Source organism: Heteronotia binoei, chromosome 7 (assembly GCF_032191835.1).
Source record: "Heteronotia binoei isolate CCM8104 ecotype False Entrance Well chromosome 7, APGP_CSIRO_Hbin_v1, whole genome shotgun sequence".
In the NCBI taxonomy this organism is placed as follows: Eukaryota; Metazoa; Chordata; class Lepidosauria; order Squamata; family Gekkonidae; genus Heteronotia; species Heteronotia binoei.
Genome location: NC_083229.1, coordinates 32876585 through 32902228, shown reverse-complemented (window position 1 = coordinate 32902228; position 25644 = coordinate 32876585). Strand labels below are relative to the sequence as shown.

At 45.5% G+C, this 25644-nt stretch overlaps 1 protein-coding gene across 1 annotated transcript; it reads left to right on the top strand.

Annotated features, from left to right (window-relative positions):
- The first annotated feature begins 4264 nt into the window (after window positions 1-4264).
- On the top strand, window positions 4265-5922 carry LOC132574999 (nucleoporin NUP42-like). Its single transcript, XM_060243320.1, has one exon. The coding sequence runs from the start codon at window positions 4408-4410 to the stop codon at window positions 5710-5712; it is 1305 nt and encodes a 434-aa protein (XP_060099303.1). The 5' UTR covers window positions 4265-4407; the 3' UTR covers window positions 5713-5922.
- The last annotated feature ends 19722 nt before the right edge of the window (window positions 5923-25644 follow it).

The following is a 25644-nucleotide window of genomic DNA, read 5'->3' as shown; positions in this document are numbered from 1 at the left end:
GCCATTGCCTTCCCCAGTCATTTACACTTTCCCCCCAGCAAGCTGGGTACTCATTTTACCAACCTCAGAAGGATGGAAGGCTGAGTCAACCTTTAGCCAGCTACATGAACCCAGCTTCTGCCCGGATCAAACTCAGGTTGTGAGCAGAGAGCTTGGACTGCAGTACTGCAGCTTACCACTCTGTGCCACAGGGCTGCTTTAGAACTGGAAGTGCATAAATCTGAAACAATGGCACGGGAGCCAGGAACACACAGTGAGAACAATGGCAGAGAACAAAACAACTGTGCAAGAACAAATGGATACAAAACTCTATATGTGCTCTATTCACAATATAAAATAGATACAAATCATGTTCATGATATACAAGCCATATACAGAATTTCAAAGGAATGCATCAACAGAATGGGGAATAATATTATTCGGATGCTGTATCTTTTCTGTGCAATAACTCCTTAGAGATTCCACAATATTCTTAAAATGTCTTCTAAGACTGAAATTCAGACGTTCTTACTTTAGAAATTCATGGTGGAATCCCCAAAACAGGCTCAGCTCTACAAGCCACTCCAGGAAAACCACCCACCAGCTTATAGGCAGTGTTTCACAAGGTATTTATTTATTTATATTTCGATTTGTATCCCGCCCTTCCCACTGGAGTGGCTCAGGGCGGCTTACAGCATATAAAATCTAACATAGGTTTGGCTTTAAAACATCAATTAGCAGCAGTTTAAAACAGTAAGTTAATAAAACATAAAAACCAGCGGTCTGTCAGAATGCACACTACCACCATCCAAAATTCCCAGTGTCGGTTAGTTGTAAGCCAGCCGGAAGAGGACTGTCTTGCAGGCCCTGCGGAACTGCCCAAGGTCCCGCAGGGCCCTCACCTCTTCCGGCAGCTGGTTCCACCAGCAAGGCGCCGTTACCGAAAAGGCCTGATCCCTGGTAGATTTAAACGGGCCTCCTTTGGCCCGGGGATTACAAGCAGGTTTTGAGAACCCGATCTCAGTACTCTCTGGGGAACATGTGGGGAGAGACGGTCCCTAAGGTAGGCAGGTCCTAGGCCATATAGGGCTTTAAAGGTAATGACCAGCACCTTGTACCGGACTCAGTATATTATTGGCAGCCAGTGCAGATCCCGAAGCCCCGGCCGAATGTGCTCCCATCTTGGGAGCCCTAATAACAGCCGGGTAGCGGCATTCTGTACTAACTGCAACTTCCGGGTTCGGCACAAGGGCAGCCCTATATAGGTAGGCTTCCTCAAGAGTCGATCCTCATTGTTCTTTAGCAATTTCCATTCACTCATGCCATAAACTTCATCCACTGTAGGTTTCACATTTCTTTTATCCATTCTTCCCTACAATTTCTTCCTTTTCTTCATGTTCTATGTATGTTATCAGCTTAGGAGAGAATTTTAAACGTTTCCTAAAATTGAATAAACCCCACAAAAATAAAATAAGGTGGAATTCAGCTGTTTTTATTAACCAAACTATCCTGGTGTATAAAATAAGTTTAGATGTTGAATTGCCACTAGAAATCCACAAGAGGGAGCATTTGTATTATAGAGGACACAAAAGGCTTTTCATTGAGAAGTTGCCATTAATGAGCTTCTTTAATTGAAGCTTTTTATCTCTTGTTCATCTCTGAAAAATATTAATCTGGAGCGAAATTTAATTATCATTTTGTCACATGGTACATTCTGATGGTGTCTGGGGGGAAAACGGCAGATCACATTGTGGGCTGTAATGTTTATTTGACACGTTGGTAATTCTCTGATTATTCCAAGTTATGTCAGGAACGAGGGGGAACAGGGAGGAAGGAAGAAAGGAGGGAAGGAAGGAAGGAATTTTTAAAGGCTAATTTAACTGTGTTGCTGAGTTTCCAATGTAACATTTATTAGTTTATGTTTTTTGAAAATTGTTATGCCTCTGTGATGGACTGCACTTCTTAAAGCTTAGAAGAGTAAGGGACTGTGAAGGGTTAATTCTTCATAGAGCCAGAGAATGTTGAGTGACAGGCTGCTCCAAGTAATCTGATTGATTAGCATCACTTGAGCAGAGAAAGGCTTGTGAACTGGATGCTGAGGAGGAAGGAGTCTGATTTCAGCCCTAACTGAGAAGAATTGAGTGCTGACAGTTTCGTAATTCAGCCCTGACTGAGAGCACTTTAACACAAGACTGGAGAATTGGGGATTGAGGAAAGCTGGCAAGGACAAGTGGATAGTTACACAAAGACTCCTATTTGGACCAAGGAAAGGGGATAGATCTTCTAGTGAGAAGAGAATTTTCCTACCTAATCAAACAGGGAGTTAGTTCTAAAGAGTGCCTAGATCCCTGGTCTGTCTTTAGAGACCTTAAGAGTCAGTTAAAAGCTCGAATATTTTTGTTTCAAGAGAAGGGGGTTGGGTACTGGAAAGAGTGTAGAAGCCTTCTGGAAACCAAAAGAGTCAGAGAAAACTCAAAGAAAGTGTGCTGGAGTGTTTGGGAAAATACTGGAACAAAAGCTTCTTGACATAAAGATTTAAGTAACACTGAATAGCTTAAGAAACTCTCATTAATAATAATAATAATTTTTATTTATATCCCGCCCTCCCCGCCGAGGCAGGCTCAGGGCAGCTCACAGACATGGAAAGTGCCATGAATTACAGTAAATACATTATACGATAAAATACAATAAAATACATTAAATAAATTAATTAGTTAAAACCACAACAGATAAGGTGCTATAATACAAGACAGTATATATCAGATGGCTGGATGTCATTTCAGGTTTCAATCTTGTAGGCCATTTGAGAAAGGATAGTTTTACATGCCCTGCGGAACTGATTATAGTCCCGCAGGGCTCGAACCTCCGCTGGTAATTGATTCCACCAATGGGGAGCCGTTACTGAGAAGGCCTGCTCTCGAGTTGTTTTCAGTTTGGCCTCCCTTGGTCCAGGGATTTTTAAGAGATTTTGGGAGCTAGATCTCAGTGCTCTCTGGGGAATATATTAGCCTGAAACATAAAAACTAGGGTCTGTGCATGTACGGATTTTACTTCAGAATTTTTCCACCTCTGATTCATCTGATCTTTCCCTTCTAAGTTAAATAAAACATTTAGTTACTTTTGAATTTTAAAATGCTTGACTGCCATTTAAGTGGTTTAAGTTAAAGAGCGATGCTGACTCTTCTTTCAGGTTCCTGGGCTGAGCCCACAGCCAAAATAACATGCTGTGACAGGATGGGGCAGCCAGAGTTCTTCAGCAAAGAAGAGAACATATTACTTGGGCAGCTCAGTCAGTAAAGGAAAATGAAAATGGGAGGGAACATCTTGCCTCTAAGGGAGGAAGGTGGACAGAGCTGTCTCCAGGGAACCTTTATAGATAAAATCTTTCCTATCTGTTCCAACTCGGACTCTTTATTAGCAGTGACAATTCTGGATGATTACCAACTTGTCTATGAACTTAGGCAGATCATGAGAAGAAGGGCAGGAAAGGTGCTTATTTCTTAGATACCCAGGGAAATGCTGATCACCGCTTTGGGGTTAGGCAGCAATTCTCCACACCAGTTTGGCCAGGGATCCTGGAGGCTTTCTGCCATCTTCTGGGAATGGGCTACCAGAAAGCACCAATGTACATAAATACACAAGAACTTGAAAAATACACAAAAAAACAAGTACAGTATTTTTTGCACCATAAGACTCACTTTCCCCCCAAAAAAACGTGGAGGGAAAAGTGTGTGCGTCTTAAGGAGCGAATACTGCAAAAAATTCACACAAATGCCTCTAAATTCACACAAACGGCTCTAAAAACTAGGTGCGTCTTATGCTCAGGTGCGTCTTATGGAGCGAAAAATACGGTAGTATAAGATGATCAGCTCCCTATGGAGATCTGGGCCCTACCTGGTTTGCTAGCCTTTCGTAGGGTCTGTAAAATGGAGCTGTTCCACCAGGTTTTTGGGTGAGACGGCAGAGGAGGCCAACCGATCTAACAGTGACCCTGACCACCGTTTTAATGCTATTTTTATGTCTTTGTGCATATTTCAACTCTGTTTTAATTTGTTTGAATGATATATGTTGGGGGGGTCTTTTAAATGTGATTTTATCATGTATATTTTAAATTGTTAGCTGCACTGAAGGCAGAAAAGCAAGATATAATTTTTAAATAAATAAATGGATGGGTGGATGAATGGATCTGCCCAAGATGACTTACAAAATATAAATGAAGCTGTTACTCATCTGAGTTGTTGATGATGCTTCTTTACCATCTGACTACTTGAATCTACCGATTCCCTTCCGCCCGCCTTGACCCGTTGCTGCGTCATAGACATGAGCTCCCAAAGAATGGGCTCGCCCAAGATCCTCTGATTGGCTGCGCTTGGTGGTCTTGATGCTTTAGCGGACGGAGGCACTTATGCTGTTCCTCGCGGACGAGCCATGGCCAACACGGGCAAGATTTGTAGCTACTATTTGCAGGGCACCTGCCGCTTCGGCGATCGATGCTGGAATCTGCATCCTCCGGGCCACGTTGGAGGATCCAGCCAGTCTTCTCTGAGCTCCGGCTTCAGCAGAAGAGGCGGATGGGATGGCCATAATCAGAGATACCCTATTGTCCAAGCATCCAGTTTTTCTAAAGCGTCTAACTGGCACAACAACAGAGATCATGGAAAAGCATTCCATGGGTCCCAGGCCAACTTGAGCTTTTCCCAGAATAGGTTTGCTGCCTTAAACACTAATGAAGGTGGGAGTAGCAATGGCATTAAAAATGAGGATGAGAAGCTTCTTGAAATTATAATGAAAGACATGGAGATTTGGGAATCTTCGGGCCAGTGGATGTTTTCCTCCTATTCACCATCAAAAGACAAGCCTAATATTTCAGGTTTTCTGGACTTTTCTCCTGAAGAGCTGCAGCTTGAATACTACAACTGCAGTGCAAACAGTAATGTTCAAAATTATGTCACCTCAGTCCAGCAGTTAGTCACTCAGTGGAGAAGTAGACTACTTGAGTTGAAGAATATAAATGCTTCTACTAAATCTGCATTGATATCTGAACTCAAGAATGTGGTTAGTCAACCATTACCTGCATTTGGATTTGGGGGACAGCAGTCATCAGCCTTTGGGGGACAGCAGTCGTCAGCCTTTGGGGGACAGCAGTTGTCAGCTTTTGGGACATCAACTTTTCCTGTGAATGAACAAAACAGCGCTAAAACCTTTTCTTTCAAATCACCTTCAGGACTTGCTAATATCTCATCTGGAAGCCTGCCTGCATTTGGGAGCTTTCCTGTTGTGCAGAATCATCCAACACTAGGTGCAGCATTTTCATCTACTACTACCCATTCAGGAGGCTTTGGGTACCAAACTGTTTCATCTGCAGCTTCCTTTTCATTTAAAAGTTCTGCAACTTCTGGTGGCTTTGGAACTTCTGGATTTTCAGGGTTTGGACAGTCACTTCCTACAAGTTCTTCAAATAATGCATCTGCTTCAGTATTTGGTGTTAGCAATTCAGCTGTTGCTACCCCGACTTTGGATTCGAAGAACACCTTGTTTGGGCAGCCCACAAATGCTTTGGGGAGTAGTGGTGCATTTGCATCATCAGTAGCCCAAACCAATATTGCTTCTGAAAAATTATTTACTCCAAAGAATGAACTATCTGCAGATGAGCTGAAGCAATTCGAAACAAAGAAATTTACACTAGGAAAGATTCCTTTAAAGCCACCACCAATGGAACTTCTAATTATTTAAAGTATTTGGAGGATGTCTTCAGTACCTTTGTTCCCAATTTTACAGTTTTATTTCTTCATAATTGAGAGGTTTGTTCTGGCATTCTACCATTGTTTCAGGAAAGTTATTTTCCTTTAGAGTAACCAGGGATCTGTTTTAACTTGTGGGTTCCAAAATGGATGTGGTTAACTTGAGAATAGTGCACCATAAAATAAAGCATTGGCAGTCAGTCAGTACTTGAATCTACCTTTTAATTATTTCCTCTAATTGTTGCTATATTCATCATGTTTTATGATTATTGAACTTTCTCATTGTGCATTTTCTTAAATTTGTGGTACACTGCTTTGTAATTTGATGCTTGTAGACTTCCTACTTCTCACCTTTGGAATTTTGAAAAGTATCTAGCAAATGTAGTAAATACATCATACATACAGCCTACCAGGATAGCCTTTGTATGGTGTTACTATGTCTTCCAACTGTTTTCCAATTCAGTTTCTCCTTCTGCTATGACCAAGTGTAGAGGTTGCCATTTTGGATTCTGATCTGGAAGATCAGAGATCAAATCCCCATGCATCTATGAAGCTCTCCGGGTGACGTGGAGCCAGTTGCAGTCTCGTGTCAGCTTAACGTACCTTACAAGGTTGTTGTGAGGATAAAGTGAAGAAGGGGAGAACAATGTATGCTATCCTGAATTCCTTGGAGGACTTACATGGAAGGGTAACAGCCTGGAGCATGGCCATGTTTGAAATAGACTATCTGTTAGTGAAACTTCTTTTTGTTAAAGAAAAGGCACAAGCTTTTGAGCTTCACTGAGTATCTCCTCATTCTTCCTGAAGAAATACTCACTGATGCTGAAAAGTCCACATAGTCTTGCCAGCAGAAGGCCCAATAAAAATACATTGTTAGACTTTTCCATGTCTTTCCTGAGCAAAAGCTTAGTGCCTTCAACAGGTGTGATATAAACAGAATGTAGAGGGCAGCCTCTCTCTCTCTCCATAATAAAACTTCTTCCATCACTCTCCAGTAATCACTTTAGGAAACCTGAGGACTAGGGTTGCCAGCCTCCAGGTGGTGCCTGGAGATCTTCTGCATTTACAACTGATCTCCAGCTGGCAGAGATCAGCTCCCCTGGAGAAAATGGCTGCTTTAAAGGGTGGACTCTGTGGCATTGTACCATGCTGAGGCCCCTCCCCTCTCCAAACCCTGCCCTCTTCTGGCTCTACCTCCAAAGTCTCTAGGTGTTTTCCAACACAGACCAGGCAACCCTACTGAGGACAGTAAGCCACACCCATTCTCGCTGTTGGAAGGCAGGGAGGCTCAGGGTCATTGAACCTCTTGTTCTAATGAGTTGCAGGAGTTATAAGAGGCAAAGTGGCAACATCCTTTACCAAAGCACTGCTGGCCAAGCCCAGCCATCTAAAAGAAGAAGAAGAAGATACTGGATTTATATACTACCCTTCACTCTGAATCTCACAGTCTCAGAACAGCCTACAATCTCTTTTACCTTCCTCCCCCACAACAGACACCCTGTGATGTAGGTGGGTCTGAGAGCTCTCACAGAAGCTGCCCCTTCTACAAGAGCTATGGCTGACCCAAGGCCATTCCAGCAGCTGCAAATGGAGGAGTGGGGAATCAAACCCAGTTCTCCCAGATAAGAGTCTACATACTTAATCATTACACCAAACTGGCTCTCAGCCTTCAGATGCTGCTTTGCCAACTATTGGGAAAGGGGAGAGATTAAGGATTCATAAGCTAAGAATAATGAGAAGTAGTGAAGGGAAGGTAGATAAATGTAATACAGACCCAATGAATAGAGAATTTCCCTGAGGCTAATGTTTATCTCACTGCCAGGACCTTTTTTCATGAAACACTCTTAGGAAACTGTTTTTGTGTGTGACTAAAGTCTTGCAATTCCAACTGGACTGTGAACCAAATGGTTTGAGTATTTGCTTCTTGTTAAACTCCTTGCACTTCCCTTTGAGAAAATTCCTAGATATTCCCCCAATTTTAGAAAGGGTGTGAGAATATCACTGTATTAGGTGCTAATAACTGAGGTATGCTAACCTGCTAAGTAATCCTCATGGCAATGGAGGTTGCTCAGCTGTGAAAACTGCTCCTCAGTGAGTGTGGGTCTTGTTTTTACAAGTTACTTTCTTCTTTTGAGGTATTTCTACTTTACTAACCATTTGAGAGTTGTCTCACCATGGAGAATACTGAATGACAGACAGTGCCAACCAAAACAGGCTTACCACCTTCTTAGTCCACTGAGGTCCAGGAACTTTGAAGGATATAACTATGCTTAGGACTCCACTGTGAGAGATCACATTCTATTTTTAAATCAAAGCCTTGCAAGTAATGTTTTGTTCTGTTCTATTCTGTTCTTTGGGAGATGCTGAGGTGTAAAGTGTCAGACAGAAATTAATTAGGAAGTTTTCTCCTGCTGGCCGTCTGACGTACAAATGAAGACAAGGGCTGGCTCAGCATGGTGTTTCAGAGAGGGGCGGCACAATCCATATATGTGGATTTTGACTTGATCTGTGGATGCCACACAAGGCTTACTTCTTGGCTTCTAGTCACCAAAATAAAAAAATAGATTCAGATGCATTCAGATGTAAGTAAACATCGACTTTGATGGACTTGGGGGGTAATTCTGTTTAGGATTGAATTGCAAATGTACAGTAAGGTTGCCAAACCCAGGCTGGGAAACTCCTGGAGATTTGGGGATGGAACTTGATGGGGGGGGCAGGTACCTCAGTGGGGTACAATGCTATAGAGTCCACCCTCCAAAACATCCATTTTCTCCAGGGAAAATGATCTCTGTAGTCTAGAGATGAACTGCAATTCCAGGGAGTCCCCAGGTCCCACCTCGAGGCTGGAATCCCTAGCAGGTACTTTCCCCTGCCCAATCATTGAGTAACAAGACAAGTCTGTCCCCTCCTTCCGTTGATTATTTATTTACTTATTTCATTTATAAGCCGTCCCCTTTCTCCCTGATGGGGACCTAAAGCAGCATACATTATTTTCCTATCCTCTGTTTTATCCTCACAAAAGCCCTGGGAGTAAGTTAGGCCAAGAGTGGGCAAACACACACAAGAACAAACATGAAACTGCCTTGTAGTGAATTGGATCATTGATGCATCTGGTCAGAATTGTGTACTCAAGCTGGCCGTGGCCATCGAGGGTTTCAGGAAGAGGCCTTTCATACCTGATCCTTCTAACAGGAGATGCCAGGGGCTGGACGTGGTGATTGGCCCCAGGACACCCGGTAAGTTTCCATGGCAGAGTGGGGATTTGAATCTGAGACCAATTTCACACTAGACCTTTAGTCCTAGTTTAGCCCTGTCTCCAAACTGACATTCTACGCTAAAATAATAAAATCAGAGAAACCTACTATATGACTCGATAATTCTATGACTTTAGTGTAGAATGTCATCGTGGGGAGAGGGCTAAACCAGGATTAAAGGCCTAGTGAAATTGGTCTTGGTCTCCCAGATCCTAGGATAACCACTACACCACACTACATCAGGGCTGTGTGGTTTAATATGCAAAGAAGCTCCTGCTACAAAAAAAGCCCTGATCACAGTCATGGATCTGGTCCACCTCCTCTATTCCCCAGTAATCTCCTCCTGTAATGGCTACTGTGAAGCTGATGCTGAGGGTTGTAGGAGCCTTGTGGACCACTGAGCATGGAAGGAAAAGGCAATCAGGCAAAATCTTCCCTCTTTGGTGCATGGCACACTCATTCTACCAAAGGTCCTCCAGCAGCAGGAGGAGATGTTTCCATTTCTCTTTTCTATTCCAAAGGAAGTCCATTGTCTTGCGATTTTCAGTGGCATCCTTGTTGAGCACTACCAGGTGTGGTGTGTCTTTTTTTTTTGTTCCAGGGTCTGCCCAAAGCAGATGTTCAGTTGTTAAGTGTCCATGACAACATGGAATGTGAAACACAGTCTACTCAGTGAGTCAAAGATGTCTGACAGCTGTGCATCTTTTAGAATTATGTACTGCAGAGCTTGTCATATGTTCCAGTCTTTAAATACAAGCAGGTATGAATAAATCTGTCACTCTATAGTTTGTGCTCTCCAAATCTGCTTCCAAGGGAATGTCTTTTTGTCTTTTTGTGACTCTTCGAGAGAAAATGGTAGACACGTAGCAGAGCAATTCAATGCAGAGTTACTCCAGTCTATGTCCATTGGAAGGAATGGATTTAGACTTGAGTGACTCTGAGTACAATTGCATTGTGTTATGTCTTGAAACATAAGCTGATGTACCGCATGGCGATCGCTACAGAGGCGACCCCGTGGGTCCCAGGATGTAGCTCGCCAGACGCCCCACCCATCAAGATCTGTGGCAGGAAGTCTGACTGACCAGGATTGGACTGGTCAGACTGGGGGGCAGTTCCAGGTAATGTATATAAGCGGGACCCGGCCCACGTGTTCTCGCTCTTGTAATGGACTACTGAATAAAGGATGTTGCCTTCAACCCGTCTCGCAATTCAGTACATTACACATTGGTAATCAGGCAGTCAGATGGAGGATGACTGCCATTTCAGGCTCTTCCGCTGATTACCTGTGATGGATGTCAGAATTTTTAGATGCACAATTTGAGAATCATTAGTTGTAACTTTGATAGAACTTCAGGTTCCACCTCAAGTGCAGACTTCATGTCCTGTTTGTGAATGCCTAGGATTGGAACTAGTCAACATTTTCATGTAATCTCACCTAATTTCCCACTTTACAACAGCAGCTTTTCCATATACCTTTTGTCTATGCAGGTGCCTTGATCCTTGGCCAAAGAGGACCCTGTATCTCTTTTTTTAAGGGCTGTCAAGAACCTGGTAGGGGTGGGAGATCCCTACCCTGAACTCCTGTTGCTCTCCACCTTTCCAAGTGGCAGTGGGGGCAAAACATAAAATTCACAAGGTATTGTGACAATGATCAGTGTCACTTCCAGGGAAAACCAGGAAGTGATAGCGGTAGCTCAAGAGAATGCTGGAAACTCTATGGTAAAACTAGCTCTATGGTAAAATGATAGCATTTTCAGCAATTCCTAGAGCTACCGCTGTCAATTCCATGTTTTCCTTGGAAGTGATGTTATCACAGTCACAATACCAGCCCCCCATCTCCACCCCCAACTCCTCTCACTGTTTGCCAGGCTGGGTCTGGCAATCCTACTTTTTCTTCAGTAGAAAAGTTAGTTTGATCCTGCCCCTTGGCTTAAATGACAGTCCACTACTGAAGGCAAAATACTGGGCATATCTATCATTCAGCTAGACAATTCTTGCATCCTTCTGGATTGGCCATAGATGTGCCTGCCATATTGCTTTCTCTTCTTCATGAAATGGCCTAGGCCTTACTCAGGGGACACTTTATAGGCCTCCCTGAGCTATCATTTGCAGGAAGTCCGGTTCTCATAAGACATCAGTCATGCTTGTTAATATTTCATATCTTGAAATGTCCAAGACGACCCACTGGGATCTGACTAAGATCTACAAATCTATGGGCCCTGAGTTGCTTGTGCCATCAAATCTGCAGCCAGTCTCTCCTCCCACAGCCACTTCTAGGACTACTCATGAAAGAAGATACCCTTCTCCAAATGAAACTGGAGAAATGTCGATATTGCAACAGACAAGACAGGGATGTTTCGCATCTCCATCTAGCAGCCTGAGGGAAGGCAAGAGAATCATGGGATTTTTCAGGGGTGGGGGTGGGGGGTTAGGCTGAAACTTGTATTTGTTTGAAAGGTTTTTAAGAGAGTGTGCATTGTAACAGCTAGATTTTTTTTAAAAAATGTGCTGATACAATTTATTGTAAATCTGTTTTGACTAATGGATTGTTTTACATATTATGAATTTTTAATGTATTTTTATACCATTTGAAGGTCTAAATTCACCACTGACATTATCTTGGCTAGTTATTTTTATAATCACTGTATCTCAGAGTCGAGGACAGAGGGCAGAAGCTGGTCAGCAGGACCACCCACAGACCAAACCAAGAACCTTGACCTATGAACAATTCTTCAGATGTGCAGAAAAATAGGACTGTGTACCTTAACTATGAGGGGGGGGGGGTAATAAACTGGGCAGATGGAAGCAAAATGTGCTCCAGAAGGAAAGGAATGTTGAGAACAGCTGATAATCTCTGAAAGGGGGAAAGTGTGTGTGGGGGGGGGATAAGACCTCTTAAGCCCCTGTGAGCTTATTAATGTACACGGGGGATCATTTTGTGAGGTGGGTGTGGGATTTCCAAATTATCCCTTCCACCTTTAATTCTGTCTCAGCGTGAGTCCCTAGCCTGTCACTCTGCAAAAATACCTAACTTCTGATAACAGAAGCTGACAAAAGAGCCCGGCTATCCACAAGGGGGTTCTATATACTCAAGAGACTCCCGCAAATGCAGGGGAAAATAATCAAAAAGGGGGAAAGTCTAAAAAAATTCTGCTGATGGTGACTGACAAGACATGTGGTATACAAAGTGTTTTTGAGAACTCCTAAATGTGGTATACAAAGTGTGGGGAATGATTGATCCAACATTTGACATTTGATTTTGAACTGTATGGTGGCTGTCCATTATTCTGTTATTGTGAACAGATGCAACTTTAAAGGCATGAGATATCTGTGGCTGATCACCATCAGGAAAGAGTCACAAGCAACAGCACAGAAGACACAGGAGATAGAAGTTAGAGTTAAAGATCAAGATGCCACTATAAAGAAGATGCAGGAGAAAGCAATATTACAAAATTGCAAGTTAATGGAAAACATGATTCGTTTAAGAGGTGTGCCTGAAAAAGAACAAGATGACAAAGAAGTACATTTCAGATCATTTCAGGGAAATGTTGCTAGTTAATGATATTTATAAGCCCATATTTCTCCCCAGTTTAGAGGTTTTCTGCTTTCTCATGTTCCTCACTTGTAAATTCTTGTTTCTTTGGGTTCCACCCCCCCCCCCCCGCACTGTTCTGCATGTGTTTTGCTCCCTCTGCTGGTTGATTTGATATTACACCAGTTTATGTCTGGCGCAAAAACCTACAGTTTAAATCTGCAGGGAGATATGTTGGAGCCAGGGCTTTTTTTTTTTTTTGCAGGAATGCACAGGAATGCAGTTCCGGTTGGCTTGGTGGCAGGGGTGTGTAGCCTAATATGCAAATGAGTTCCTGCTGGGCTTTTTCTACCCAAAAGCCCCATGCGAAACAATGGTGATGTCAGGGGGTGGGGCTTAATATGCAAGTGAGTTCCTGCTGGGCTTTTTCTACAAAAAAAGCCCTGTGCTGGACATATACTGTAAATCAACCACTAGAGGGAGCAAAACACATGCAGAACAGACACCCCCCCCCCAAAAAAAAAAAGAAAAAGAAAAAAAGAAACAGGAACTTAACAAGGGAGGAAAATGAAAACGCAGGAAAGCCCTTAGGGCCTCAAAACATTTAAAACCAAGTTTAAAGAACAAATAATAATCAGAGCATTCAAAGTTCAAGAAGTCTGAGATCCTCCATGTGTCCTTCTGACCAGCTTGGTCTTACAGTGCCTTCTTACATTCGGAGAGCCAGTTTGGTGTAGTGGTTAAGTGTGCAGACTCTTATCTGGGAGAACCAGGTTTGATTCCCCACTCCTCCACTTGTACCTTCTAGCATGGCCTTGGGTCAGCCATAGCTCTGGTAGAGGTTGTCCTTGAAAGGGCAGCTGCTGTGAGAGCCCTCTCCAGCCCCATGCTTTGGATTGGCTGCTGGGGCTCCTCTTCCCCCTCCCCCCTCCCTGATCCCAGGGAGGCTATGGGAGAGGCGGGAAAAGGCAACTAAAGGCGGGAAAGTAGGCAAGCCGCTCCTTTGAGGCTGCAGAAGCTACTTTCCCGCCTTTTGAATTGACAGCCGTATACTTCCGAATAGCCATTCGTAAGTATGCGGCAAGCCGTATTCGGCTGCCGTATAATGGGCGCCTATGGGGATCGGCTGCAGCCTATTCCGTATACAGCCGAATCAGTGGTGATTCGGCTGTAAATACGGTTCGGCCGAACCGAATGCACATCCCTACAGGGGAGCTGATCTCTGCCAGCTGGAGATCAGACATAAAAGTCTATCTGTCTTTAGGTAAGTAGGAGCCATGTGGCAGAAAACTGGCTGCATGATGAATGTAACGAACTCAACATGGCCTGTTAAGGGACGTAGGATAGCTGTCTAAGGTGTCTTTACCCAATGTGAACTTTCTGCTTTGAGCTGCAGGAAGGACAAGCCATTTGGAAAAGCACTCAGTGAGGGAATGTCCAACCCCAGCAGCTTGCTGGCTGATATCCACAGTTGTGCCATAAAATCCCAGAGTGAGTGCAGCATCAGTTTTCCCTTAAGACCAAGAAGGCTGGATGCCTTCTCCTCTTCCTTTTCTAATGACTGCAAACAAAAGCAATGCGCTTTTAAGGGACCCGGCATCCTTCCTCTCCATCAGCATGGAGAATCGTTCTTTGGTCTCTTTGCTGTGCCTCTAAGCACAGAGGCACGTTTTGGGCACCTGACTGCTTGAATAAGATGCAACTCTTAACATTTCTTTCTTCTGTCTCCTTTGCAGCTAGGGACCAGCAGTTCCCTGGTATTAGTTTATCTCTCTAGTCAGAGGCTGGCATCAAGACGGCAGTGCTTAAAATCTGTGAAGTGGGATGAAAATAATCAAATGGGCATTTGAGGCTCTGGAAGAACTAAAAAGACAGGGAAACAAAGCAGATTCACAGAGAGGGCGAAGGTCTTAACACGTCAGTGAGTGCAACCAAATCCACCATGGCTTTAAAAACATTTTGAGGAAACATTTCAGGAAATACAATAAGGAACATAAAATGGGTAGAGGGGGAAGGAAGCTTAATTCTGTACTGCTTCTGCTTCTCTCTGAGCCCCACCTACCTCACAGGGTGTCTATTGTGAGGAGAGGAAGGGAAAGGAGATTCTAAGCCACTGAGACTCCTTCAGGTAGTGAATAGCAACCTGCCATTGGCAGAGTATAAATCCAATCTTCTCCTTCTCCTCCCCCCTCTTCCAAATCTGTCACATCTGATCCCCGCCCCCTCCAAATGTAGGGTTGCTTTTAAAGACCTGTTGGAGTTGTCAGGGTGGTAGGGTTGCCAAGTCCAATTCAAGAAATATCTGGGGACTTTGGGGGTGGAGCCAGGAGACATTGGGGGGTGAAGCCAGGAACAAGGGTGTGACAAGCATAATTGAATTCCAAGGGAGTTCTGGCCATCACATTTAAATGGACAGCACACCTTTTTAAATGCCTTTCTTTCATAGGAAATAATGAAGGATAGGGGCACCATCTTTTGGGGCTCACAGAATCGGACTCCCTGGTCCAATTGTTTTAAAACTTGGGGGGTATTTTGGGGAGAGGCACTAGATGCTATACTAAAAATTTGGTGCCTCTACCTCAAAACATAGCCCCCCCCCAGAGCCCCCAATACCAGCGGATCAATTCCCCATTATTCCCTATGGGAATCGTTCTCCATAGGGAATAATAGAGTGCCCAGTAGACATTTCCTTTCCCCCACGCTTTCTAAAGCGGGGGGGGGGGAGGGCCTCCAAACCAGGGAATCCCCTGCCCCCTCCCGCTCTCTCACACACAAATACTTACTGGGTCTTGTTCCTGCAGAACTTTACTTCATCTGAAAACGAAAGCAAAACAAAGGGAGGGGCCCTCCTCTGAAGCCCTTCCTGTTTCCTGCTTCCTGCTCAGCCTTAAAGGCACATATTTTAAAAACAGACCTGCAGGAGCTCTAAAACTATATGGTGATTGTGGGGGTGGGGCTTCCCCCACCGGCCAGCTGGCTGGGGGCGGGGAGAAGCTTGTGAAAACGGGGGATCCCCCGCTGGGACCTGGGGATTGGGAAGCCTACAGGGTGGTGTTGTGGTTAGTCAGACTATAACCTGAGGACTCTAGGCTCAAATATCATTAGTTTGCAAGATGACCTTGAACCAATCTCTGTCTCTCAAGCTAACCTACCTTACAGAGTTGTTTTAAAGATAAAGTGGGGAGGAGAAAACAGTGTATGCCATCCTGAACTCCTGGCAAAAGATGTGAAATAGAAATGCGCTAAATACATCAGAAGTTTCAATCACCACAAAATGCAGCAGCAAGATTGAGAACCAGAGATTATTACAAGGAACATACCTTGCTGGCTCTGAAAGGGTTATGCTGGCTAAATAATGGCTTCTAGATGCAATGTACAGTTTACTCACTTGTTACTTTCAAAGGTTTAAATGATCTGGAGCTGGGGTGATAACACTGCCATATGCAAACACACCCATCAATTAAAATCCTCAACAGAGGCCTCTGCTCTCTGCAACCCCCTCTCAGAATTGAGGTGGGTGTAAATTAGGGGCAGGGACTACTTGATGGTGGTGCCTGGATCTGCTCCACACAACTCTCTCTCTCTTTTTTTTTTTTGCTATCAAGTCACTGCTGACTTATGCTGACCCTCTTCAAGGGAAGAGACCTTCTGAGGTGAATTTCCACTTCCTGCCTCTGTGTAGAGACCCTGGTATTCCTCGGAGGTTTCCCATCCATTTACTAGCCAGGGCTTAGCTTCTGAGATCTGACAAGTTTGGGTTGGCCTGGGCTATCCAGGTTAGGGGACAGAGATGCTTAACTGTTGCCAAATCTTCCAAACTGTAGCACAAGCAAGTAAATATGCTCTTCCCCCCCCCCCCCCCGGCTGATTTTTCTTTTTCTCTCCCTCGTCTAATCTGCATGATTTTCATGGAGGTGTACCGGTTTATACCGACTTAATTTTACCAGCATGTTGGCTCTTAAAATTTTTGTTGTTGTTGGTTAAGGATGTTAACGCTTTTGCTGCTATTTGTATCCTTTCGTGCTGGCTTTATTATAGCTTTATCTTGCTTATTTTATTGCAAAAAGGTGATAGAGGCCAGGTAGAACATGGACAAACAAACCAGAGCTCTCTGGATTTCTTTTATGCATTTTCATTTTCAATCTCCTCATTAGAGACCAGAGAAATAGAAGCCTACAAGTAACAGAAAATGGGGGGGGGGGAGGGGGGAGTACAAAAAGAGAGAGAGCAAGCACATAAATAACGATACTTTTTCCAAAATAGGTGTTAATAACAAAGTATTCGCCATTCAGAACTGTGCATGGATAATGAAAAATGTTGCCAGATGGGTTCATGTGTGTCTCTATGGTCGTTTTCGCACTCACCTTAATCAGCAGCGACGACCCTCTTCACCGCGCAGGATCTGCACAGATTTCACACTAATTGCCGCGGAGCACCCAGAAGAGCCGGAAAGTCCCGGCGCTTTTGCGGCGCAAACGGAAACTGGGTTTTGGCGGTTTCCGTTTGCGCCGCAAAAGCGCCGGGACTTTCCAGCTCTTCTGGGTGCTCCGCGGCAATTAGTGTGAAATCCGCGCAGATCCTGCGCGGTGAAGAGGGTCGTCGCTGCTGATTAAGGTGAGTGCGAAAACGACCTATGAATGTGAACGCAGGATAGCAAACGCCAGCAGACAAATGAAAGCAGAGTGCATTTCCTGTTGTGACCAAATTTCCAATGCTGTCTGGTTTGGTTTGAAAATCCCTCTTTTGACTTTCTTCATCCCTTCTGCAAAACAAGCCTCTGTATCTTGATTTTCTCATGTCACATCCTCCCCCCCCCCAATCAACCCATTTTTCAACATCAGTTTTCCAAAAAAGTGGCATCCATGTGGATTGTCAATGATGTATACTATATCAGTGGCATTTAAATGAGGCATGCTTTGCATTTATGTATTTGTGGGATTTGTGTTTTGGAATCGGTTTGGAAAAACAAAATGATATTCAATAGCAGGTTGGGAAGGAGGTGAACCTGAACAGATGTTGGCAACACATAGGAGGAGGAGGAGTTGGTTTTATACCTTGGCTCTCACTACCTGGAGGTATATCAGACTTACAATCACCTTCCCTTCCTCTCCCCTGGGAGGTAGGCAGGGCTTTTTTTGAGCAGGAACATACAGGAATGCAGTTCCTGCTGGCTCGGTGTCAGGAGGTGTGACCTAATATGCAAATGAGTTCCTGCTGGGCTTTTTCTACAAAACCCCTATGTGTAAGAATGATAATGTCAGGGGGTGTGGCCTAATATGCAAATAAGTTCCTGCTGGGCTTTTTCTGCCAAAAAAGCCCTGGAGGTAGGTGTGACTGAGAGAGCTCTGAGACAACTGTGACTGATCCAAGTCCACCTAGCAGCTGCATGTGGATGAGTGGGTAATCAAACCCACTACTCCAAATTAGAGTCCACCGCTTTTAGCCATTACACCAAACTGGCTCTTCTGACAAGAAGACATGTTGGGTTCTCTCTAGGCCATCTCTCTATGCCCATTCCAGTGCCATCATTCAGCAGAATAAGCCAATGGCCAGACTACCCAATATCTGCCTACAGGCCTTAACAGGGAAGAGAACTTTTTACTCAACTTTTTGAGTTCCCTAAGGACTAGACTGGGTCCTCGACCTTTTTGAGCCTGTGGGTACCTCCTGCTGAGATCCCTCCCCAAATTCCAGTCTTCCCAGGCACTGTCCCCCCAGACCCCCAAGAATTTTTCAAGGCTGAGTTAGCAACACTATGTATCAAAGGCCTACAGCTCATGAAGAACGTCATGGATGATCAGCTTTTTGCTGCATCTCTCCCTCCCAGCGTGTGCTCATCTCAACAACCTATCCAGTCATTTTGTTGTTGTTTTCAACCTGTCAGGCGGTACATGTTATTAAGTGCTGTGGTTTGCCTGTCTGTGTGTTCTCTGTTTCACAAACATGGCTGCTTTCTGGTAGGGCAGGCAACCTTCCAGTGGGAGCAAGAGATCTCCCAGAATTACAGATGATCTCCAGATGGCAGAGTTCAGCTCTGCAGGAGAAAATGGTTGCTTGAGAGGGTGCACTCTACAGCATTTATACCTCATTGAGGTCCTTCCCATCCCCAAACTCCACCCTCTTCAGGCTCTACCTCTGAATCTCTAGGAATTTCTTGGTCTGGAACTAGCAACTCTGCCTTCAGGAAACAACTGCAGGCATCTAAAGCCAAGGGATCAGGTGTCTCTGGAGGATGGATGTTGTGTAATGATTGTTTTAACTGCTGGTTTGTTATGTCTGTGAGTTGACCTTGAAGCATTCTTCATTGCTCTCCAGGACCCTTATGCCTACATTCCTATTGGCTGTTCATTTAGAACCAGCCAATCAGGAGATGAGGCATTTCTCTCAGGAAATGCAAATGAAGGATCCTGGGGAGACCAATAGGATGGATTGCTGCCCACTTAAGGGGGTGCGTTTAACTCAGGCCCAATGGATATAAGGAGTGGGGGGCCTGTTGTGTTCAGTTCTGCTCTTGTTCAATAAACGTTCTTGCTTACCTCAAGCTGGCTGAACTCACTATATCATAAGAGCGCCATGCTGGCTTCCAGCTTGTTTTGGGCCTCAATTCAGAGCTTCTTGGATCCATGTCATTGTCATGCACAAGGTTCAACTGTAGGTGAGATGGTATTTCCCATGCAGTCGAAGAAATACATAAAGCAGAGACTTGCTTACCCCCCCCCCTACCCCACCCAAACTATTTTCCAGGAGCACTATCAAAACTGGGAAGACACGTTTCTATTGTCACATGGAATGGAGCAATATCTTTCATGTTGCTTCTGATTGTCACTTTGTGAAATATCAAAAGCCAAGATGGTCGATGAGGATCTCAATTAGTGCAGGTCCTTTTATGTTGCTTGTGTGACAGCCACCTTGAGAGCGGGAATTAATTTAGCACATTGCTTATGCAGATGATGATTAGCTTTAGGGGCTCCCGGGTGGCAATTAGAGCAACTGCTCCACTAGGAAGGAGATTTATGGCATTCCTAGAGCAAAGCATGGATTTAGCCACCATCCTTCTGGGGATGCTGCACAAGAGCTTTGCTTTACAAAACAACAGACAAGGCTTTAGATCTTCCTTCCCCACCTGGACACCAGATGAAAGAAAGAGGGAACTCCTGCTACTGAGGGCCTAACTAAACAAGGCACAGGCTGGAGAACTGTGATTGGATCTTCTAGTGTCTTTTTCTTTTGGGAGGTGCGCAGGGTCTCGATTTGCCTCACAGCCATGCTGCAGGTGGGAGTTATCACTGTTCCATCTTCCCAACTGAAATGGCCCTGTGGTAGGGTTGCCAAGTCCAATTCAAGAAATAACTGGGGACTTTGGGGGTGGAGCCAGGAGACTTTGGGGGTGGAGCCAGGAGCAAGGGTGTGACAAGCATAATTGAACTCCAAAGGGAGTTTTGGCCATCACATTTTAAGGGACCGCACATCTTTTAAATGCCTTCTTTCCATAGGAAATAATGAAGGATAGGAGCACCTTCTTTGGGGGCTCATAGAATTGGACCCCCTGGTCCAATCTTTTTGAAACTTAGGGAGTATTTTGGGGAGAGCTACTGGATACTATACTGAAATTTTGGTGCCTCTACCTCAAAAAACAGGGCCACTAGAGCCCCAGATACCCGTGGATAAATTCTCCATTATTTTCTATGGGAATTAGGCTTCCCAAATCCCCCGCCTGGGCGGGGGACCCCCGATTTGGAGCATCCTCCCCCCCGCTCGCCAAAAATCTGGAAAGCGGGGGGGGGAATGGTGGCCCTTCCAACCTGCTCGAGACAAGACGAGCCGAGTGCGAGTGGGCCTCTGGCTGGGTTGGCTGCTGACCAAGGTCTCACGCCGCGCCGGCGCCTGGCAGGGTGGGCTGGAACTGGGCGCTTCTTTGTAACGAGGCTCCTGATAGCCCTGTGGCCGCGCAGCTTCCCTTCCCGCCTCAGCCCGACTGACTGGGGGCTCTTCCGCGCCCTGGTGGTGGAGTGCCGGCTGTCCCCGGAGGGAGGGAAGCATGCGCATGGGCCTCTTCTGCGGCGGCCCTTTGCTTTTGCAGAGAGCAGTGGGCGGTTCTGCCTGCAGCCGCTTGCCCAACCGTGTTCTCCCCGCCCCCCCCCCCCGGGGCCAGTGGCAGGCCCAGCCAGGTGGGCGTCTGGCCAGGGCGGCGGGGCGAAGGAAGGCTGCCTTCCTGCGGGCCTCTCCAGGAGCCAAGCTGCCCTCTTGTTTGGAAGCCGCCTGGCATCGCCAGCCCCTGCAGCCGGGCGCCTACCTGGCACCCCCCCTGGCCCTTCTGGGCGCGCAGTCGGTCTGCGGGGGCGGCGGGAGAGAGGCCAGCCACCGCTGCCTTTCCTGCCTGCGGCTGCTGCCCAAACCCACGGCCTGGCTGGGGTGGCAAGTGAAGAGCAGCGGCCCCGGGCAGGCTGCACGATCCTTCTGACATCACTGGCTCCATCCCTTGCAGTCTGAGCAGTTATGCCAAAGAGCAAGGGGCTGCGCACCACTCCGGAGCTTGGAAATGACATTTTAAAAGGTATGCTGTCCCTTGGAGTTCAATTATGCTTGTCACACCCTTGTTCCTGGCTCCACCCCCAATGTTTCCTGACTCCACCCCCAAAGTCTCCTGGCTCCACCCCCAAAGTCCCCAGATATTTCTTTAATTGGACTTGGCAACCCTAATGGGAATAAGTCTCCATAGGGAATCATGAGTACCCAGCAGACATTTCCCTCCCCTCCCCCCCGCTTTCTGATGACCCTGAAGCGGGGGGAGGGCCTCCAAACCGGGGGATCCCCTGCCCCCACCTGGGGATTGGAAACCCTATCCTGTGGAGTTGTTACTCATCGCATGGGAGAAGGGACATACAGGTAACAAATACATCATTGCCCATTGCACTTAAGGGGCAATTGGTAGCTCAACAGGGTGATTGCACACCAGAACAATAGCGCAGTGGAAAGATGGAAGGTTCTGCCCCTGTCCTTCATAGTGGAAAGGTCCTGCCCCTGTCTTCCACATCACAGTCACATGCCAGTGCGGGGCAGCTGTTCTTTATGAACAACAACAACAAAAACGTGGGAGCTCATCATTGAACTTCCAACATCTCACCTAGATCAGCATCATGTTTCATTGCAAAGCATTCTGAGGACTGATATAGAAATGAACAGGGCTTTTTTCAGTCCCAGCTGGCTTGGTGTCAGGGGGTGTGGCCTAATATGCAAATGATTGCTGCTGGGCCTTTTCTACAAAAAAGCCCCATGCAAAACAATGGTGGTGTTAGGGGGTGTGACCTAATATGCAAACAAACAAACAAAAACAAACAAACAAAAGCCCTGGCAATGAATCTTGTTTCCAAAGAAAGCCTGAGGAATGTCTCCCACGCCTGCAAAGGACTCCTAGAGCTGGTGGCTAAATGGCATAGCGAGAAGGTACGATCTTTTGAAACGCAATTTGGCCAAAAGCTGGGATCTGCTTGCCTTGGTCAAAGAATCAAACCAAGTGAAAGCTCTGGGGGATGGGTCTGCTGCTGGTGGCTTCCTGTCCATTGAGTTACATTTCATGACAACTGTAGGAAAGTGCAAAGATTTTCAGACTGCACATCCAATTATGTCTCAGCTAGTATATATAAATAGTAGTGTCAAACGGGCTCTTCATCATGCTTGGATGCTTGTCTCACTTTTCTGGGTTTTTTTAAAAAATAACTTATTTTTAAAATGGTGACCTCTCATTTAGTTTTAAGATGTCGGTAAGAAGAGAGATGATATTGTTTAAATTTATATTTAGCTTGATGGTTAGGGTAACGAAATATTTTTTCTGTCACGTAAACAGCTCGTTTGCATGCGCATATGTGTGTGTCTGTTTTCCACAAAAAGAACTGCTACATCTGAGCCAATCTTTTCATCTCCTCAAGTATATGAGGACTAGAAACATGCTTTGTACTCCAACCCTTGTAAACCAAGATTCTCAGGAATCCATCCCAGCTGCATGATTCTGCATGAAAAGGGCAAGTCTGCAGGCTTACCCTAATCAAACAGCTTTAGCAATCATGCCAGGTCCTATTTGGAGAGTAAAATTGCTTAATCCTTCCTTTCCTTGGTCTTTGCCTCTATAACTCCCCTCCCAGCTGTACCCCAGGGCGCTTTTTTGTAGAAAAAGCCCAGCAGGAACTCATTTGCATATTAAGCCACTCCCTCTGAAGCCAATCCAGCTAGGACCAAATTCCTGCACATTCCTGCTAAAAAAACCCCTGACCACCCCTCAATTTAAAATGTTTTCCAGCAGCAAAGCAGACACTGGAGTAATATTCCATGCAGCTATATTGTAAAAGTGTGGCTTGGCTGTGAGACTCACCCACCTGACTTGCTCTGTGATATGAATGCTTCAGCTCACAGGTCTAGAGAATCAGATATATTTCCCCCTGATTGTCTTGCTGAGTTGGTGTTTTATTGGGTGTGTGGGTGGGTGTGTGGACTGCAGGCAAAGCATAATGACTGAGAATGTAGAGGCTTCGCTCTGCTCCTGCAGCATTTGATCAAAGTTACCTTGGCGTTAGAACTAGTTCTGTTTCATTTTATCTTGTACTTTCCTCTTGCAAGCAGTGGTGCCTACCTTATCGGGTACTTACTGTAGGCGCTGTACGCCCTCATTCCGATGCATGTTTAATTATGTCAAGGAACCTGCCAGAGGTGTGAATAGCTTGCCTGCGCAAATGGCACACACATACAGTGGATTTTCATTACATAACCAAGAATTAATGCAGAAAAAGCAGAAATCTTTCATATCAAATGCTTACAAGAAATGTGGGCAAAAATAGAAAGTTTAAAAGAAACTGGGAATAAGAGAAGGAAATTGCCATAGCCATGTGAAAGTAGTACAGAGCAAGTAGTAACCAGACCAAAACGCTAAGTGGGCCTTTCTAATTATCTGTGAGCGTTTTCGCACTGACCTTACTCGGGAGCGACGTCCCTCTTCACCATGCAGCGTCTGCGCGGATTTCGCACTAATTGCTCCGCAGAACCCGGAAGAGCCACAAAGTCCCGCGGCTTTTGCGTCGCCAAAAGCCAGTTTACATTTGTGACGCAAAAGCCGCGGGACTTTGCGGCTCTTCCAGGTTCTGCAGAGCAATTAGTGCGAAATCCACGCAGACGCTGCGCGGTGAAGAGGGACGTTGCTCCCGAGTAAGGTCAGTGCGAAAACGCCCTGTGTCTGTTTCTCCTAGTCTCTCTGTGTGAAGTGCCCTCAAGTTGCAGCCAAAGGGGTCTCAAGGCAAGAGACATTCAGAGGTGGTTCACCATTACTTGCCTCTGCCTGGACGTTCTTGCTTTCTGCCTCTTCATAGACTTCTCTGGTGGTCTCCCATCTAAGTACTAGCCAGGGTCAATTTAGCAGCCCGGATCTTGCAAGATCAGGCTTGCCTGGGCTATCCAGGGCTTCTCAAGTCTTCTCAATTCATTCATAATTTTATAAAATTGTCTTGGCTCCCCTTTCAGTGCAATCCTAAACATGTATCCTCAGTAGAAAATCTCATGGAGGACAATAAGACTCTCTCCCTAATAAGGGTTGCAGTCTTGGTCCCTTCCCCTCCCCCAAATTTTAAAGCCCCAAACTCGCCAGCCTTGCCTCCTAAGGAAAGTACAACAGTTCCTTGATTATGTTGGCTGCCATTTACTGTACTGTTTCCAGATGTAAAAAATCTTTTCTGAGATATGATGACCAGTCTTTCACTTGTGGAAGGGAACATTGGATCCAGCCCGATGGTTTAAATCCTGATTTAATTACTTCTTGAGAGATGTGCCCTACAAGATCTATCCATTCCTCAGTGATCTATGGACTATCAGCTTCTACTGGTTTTAAAAGCTAACAGCTTGATCTGAAGGTGGAAGTGAAGTACTTAACTAAATAGAATTGCATGTATCTCTGTTTTGTGTTTGCGCAGATTCCTCCTCCCCTCCATCATAGAAATGCCTCTGGAAACTTCAAAAAACCAAAGTTAATTATCAGAAGGTCACACTGGAAATTCGTCATGTAATAAACCTTTCCAGCACTTTGTAAACTAAGCTTGATTCATTAGCTTATTTATGAGCAACAGAATTCAATGACACAACATCATTTACGAGCTAAGCAAGTGGGGGTTCAGCAGAATGGTCCAAAATGCAAAGCAGTGCTGTTAATCAGAAAATTGACACTACCACTCCCTTGTGGAATATTGGATTAAGGCGAGAAGGTTTGATTTTGACCTAAACAAATTGTCCAGAGGCGAATATGCTGTTTGTTTGCTCTTCTCTCTTACCATTAGAAATGCTTACATTTGTGTCTCCAAAGCATTTGGATGGCAGTTTGAAAACAATAATGCAAACCAGGCCTCAGATTCAGCAGAAGTTCACAGGAGCACAGCTCCTGAACCTTTCTGAGGGTTCCCCCTCCTCCTCCCCACCTACCTTGTCCATTGAGTAGTAGGTGCAGCTGCATAACAATCCCTGGATTAGGAGAGCAGGCAGCCATCCATCCATCAGGAGCTTTGCCATGCCCCCAACAGCCCTCATTAACCCCTGGAGAAGCCTGCACCACCCTTTCTCCACTTCTTATGTGATTTTAGGCAGTGGGTGGCTTGCTGGCCTTTTGACTGTGGGGAGCAGCCCAGGAGAGCCCCAGGCGAGTCAGGCCTGCTTGGGCTGGCTGGATCTCTAGCCAGCCCAAGCAGGCCTCGCTTGCCTGAGGCTCTCCTTTCTTGCATCGGGTTGCTTTTGACTGGGGGGATATGTGAATGAGTTATGCTAATGAGCTCCATCACCTATTTTTCTACAAAACGACCCCTGATGCAAACCATCCTCAAAGATGCATCAAAAAATAAACGGGCAGAATGGAGGGTTTGCACAGCTTCTTGGGATGGGCTGCTGCTAGGGCTGCCAGCCTCCAAGTGATGGCTGGAGATCTCCTGGAATTACAGAGATCAGCTCACCTGGAGAGCATGGCTGCTTTGGAAGGTGGGCAGTCCCACCCCTCTCCAAGCCCTGTGCTCCTCAGGCTCCACCCCCCACATTTCCAGGTATTTTCCAACCTGGAGCTGGCAGCCCTTGCTGCTGAAGTGGATTGGCTGACCCACGTGTTCAGCCATCCCCCAGC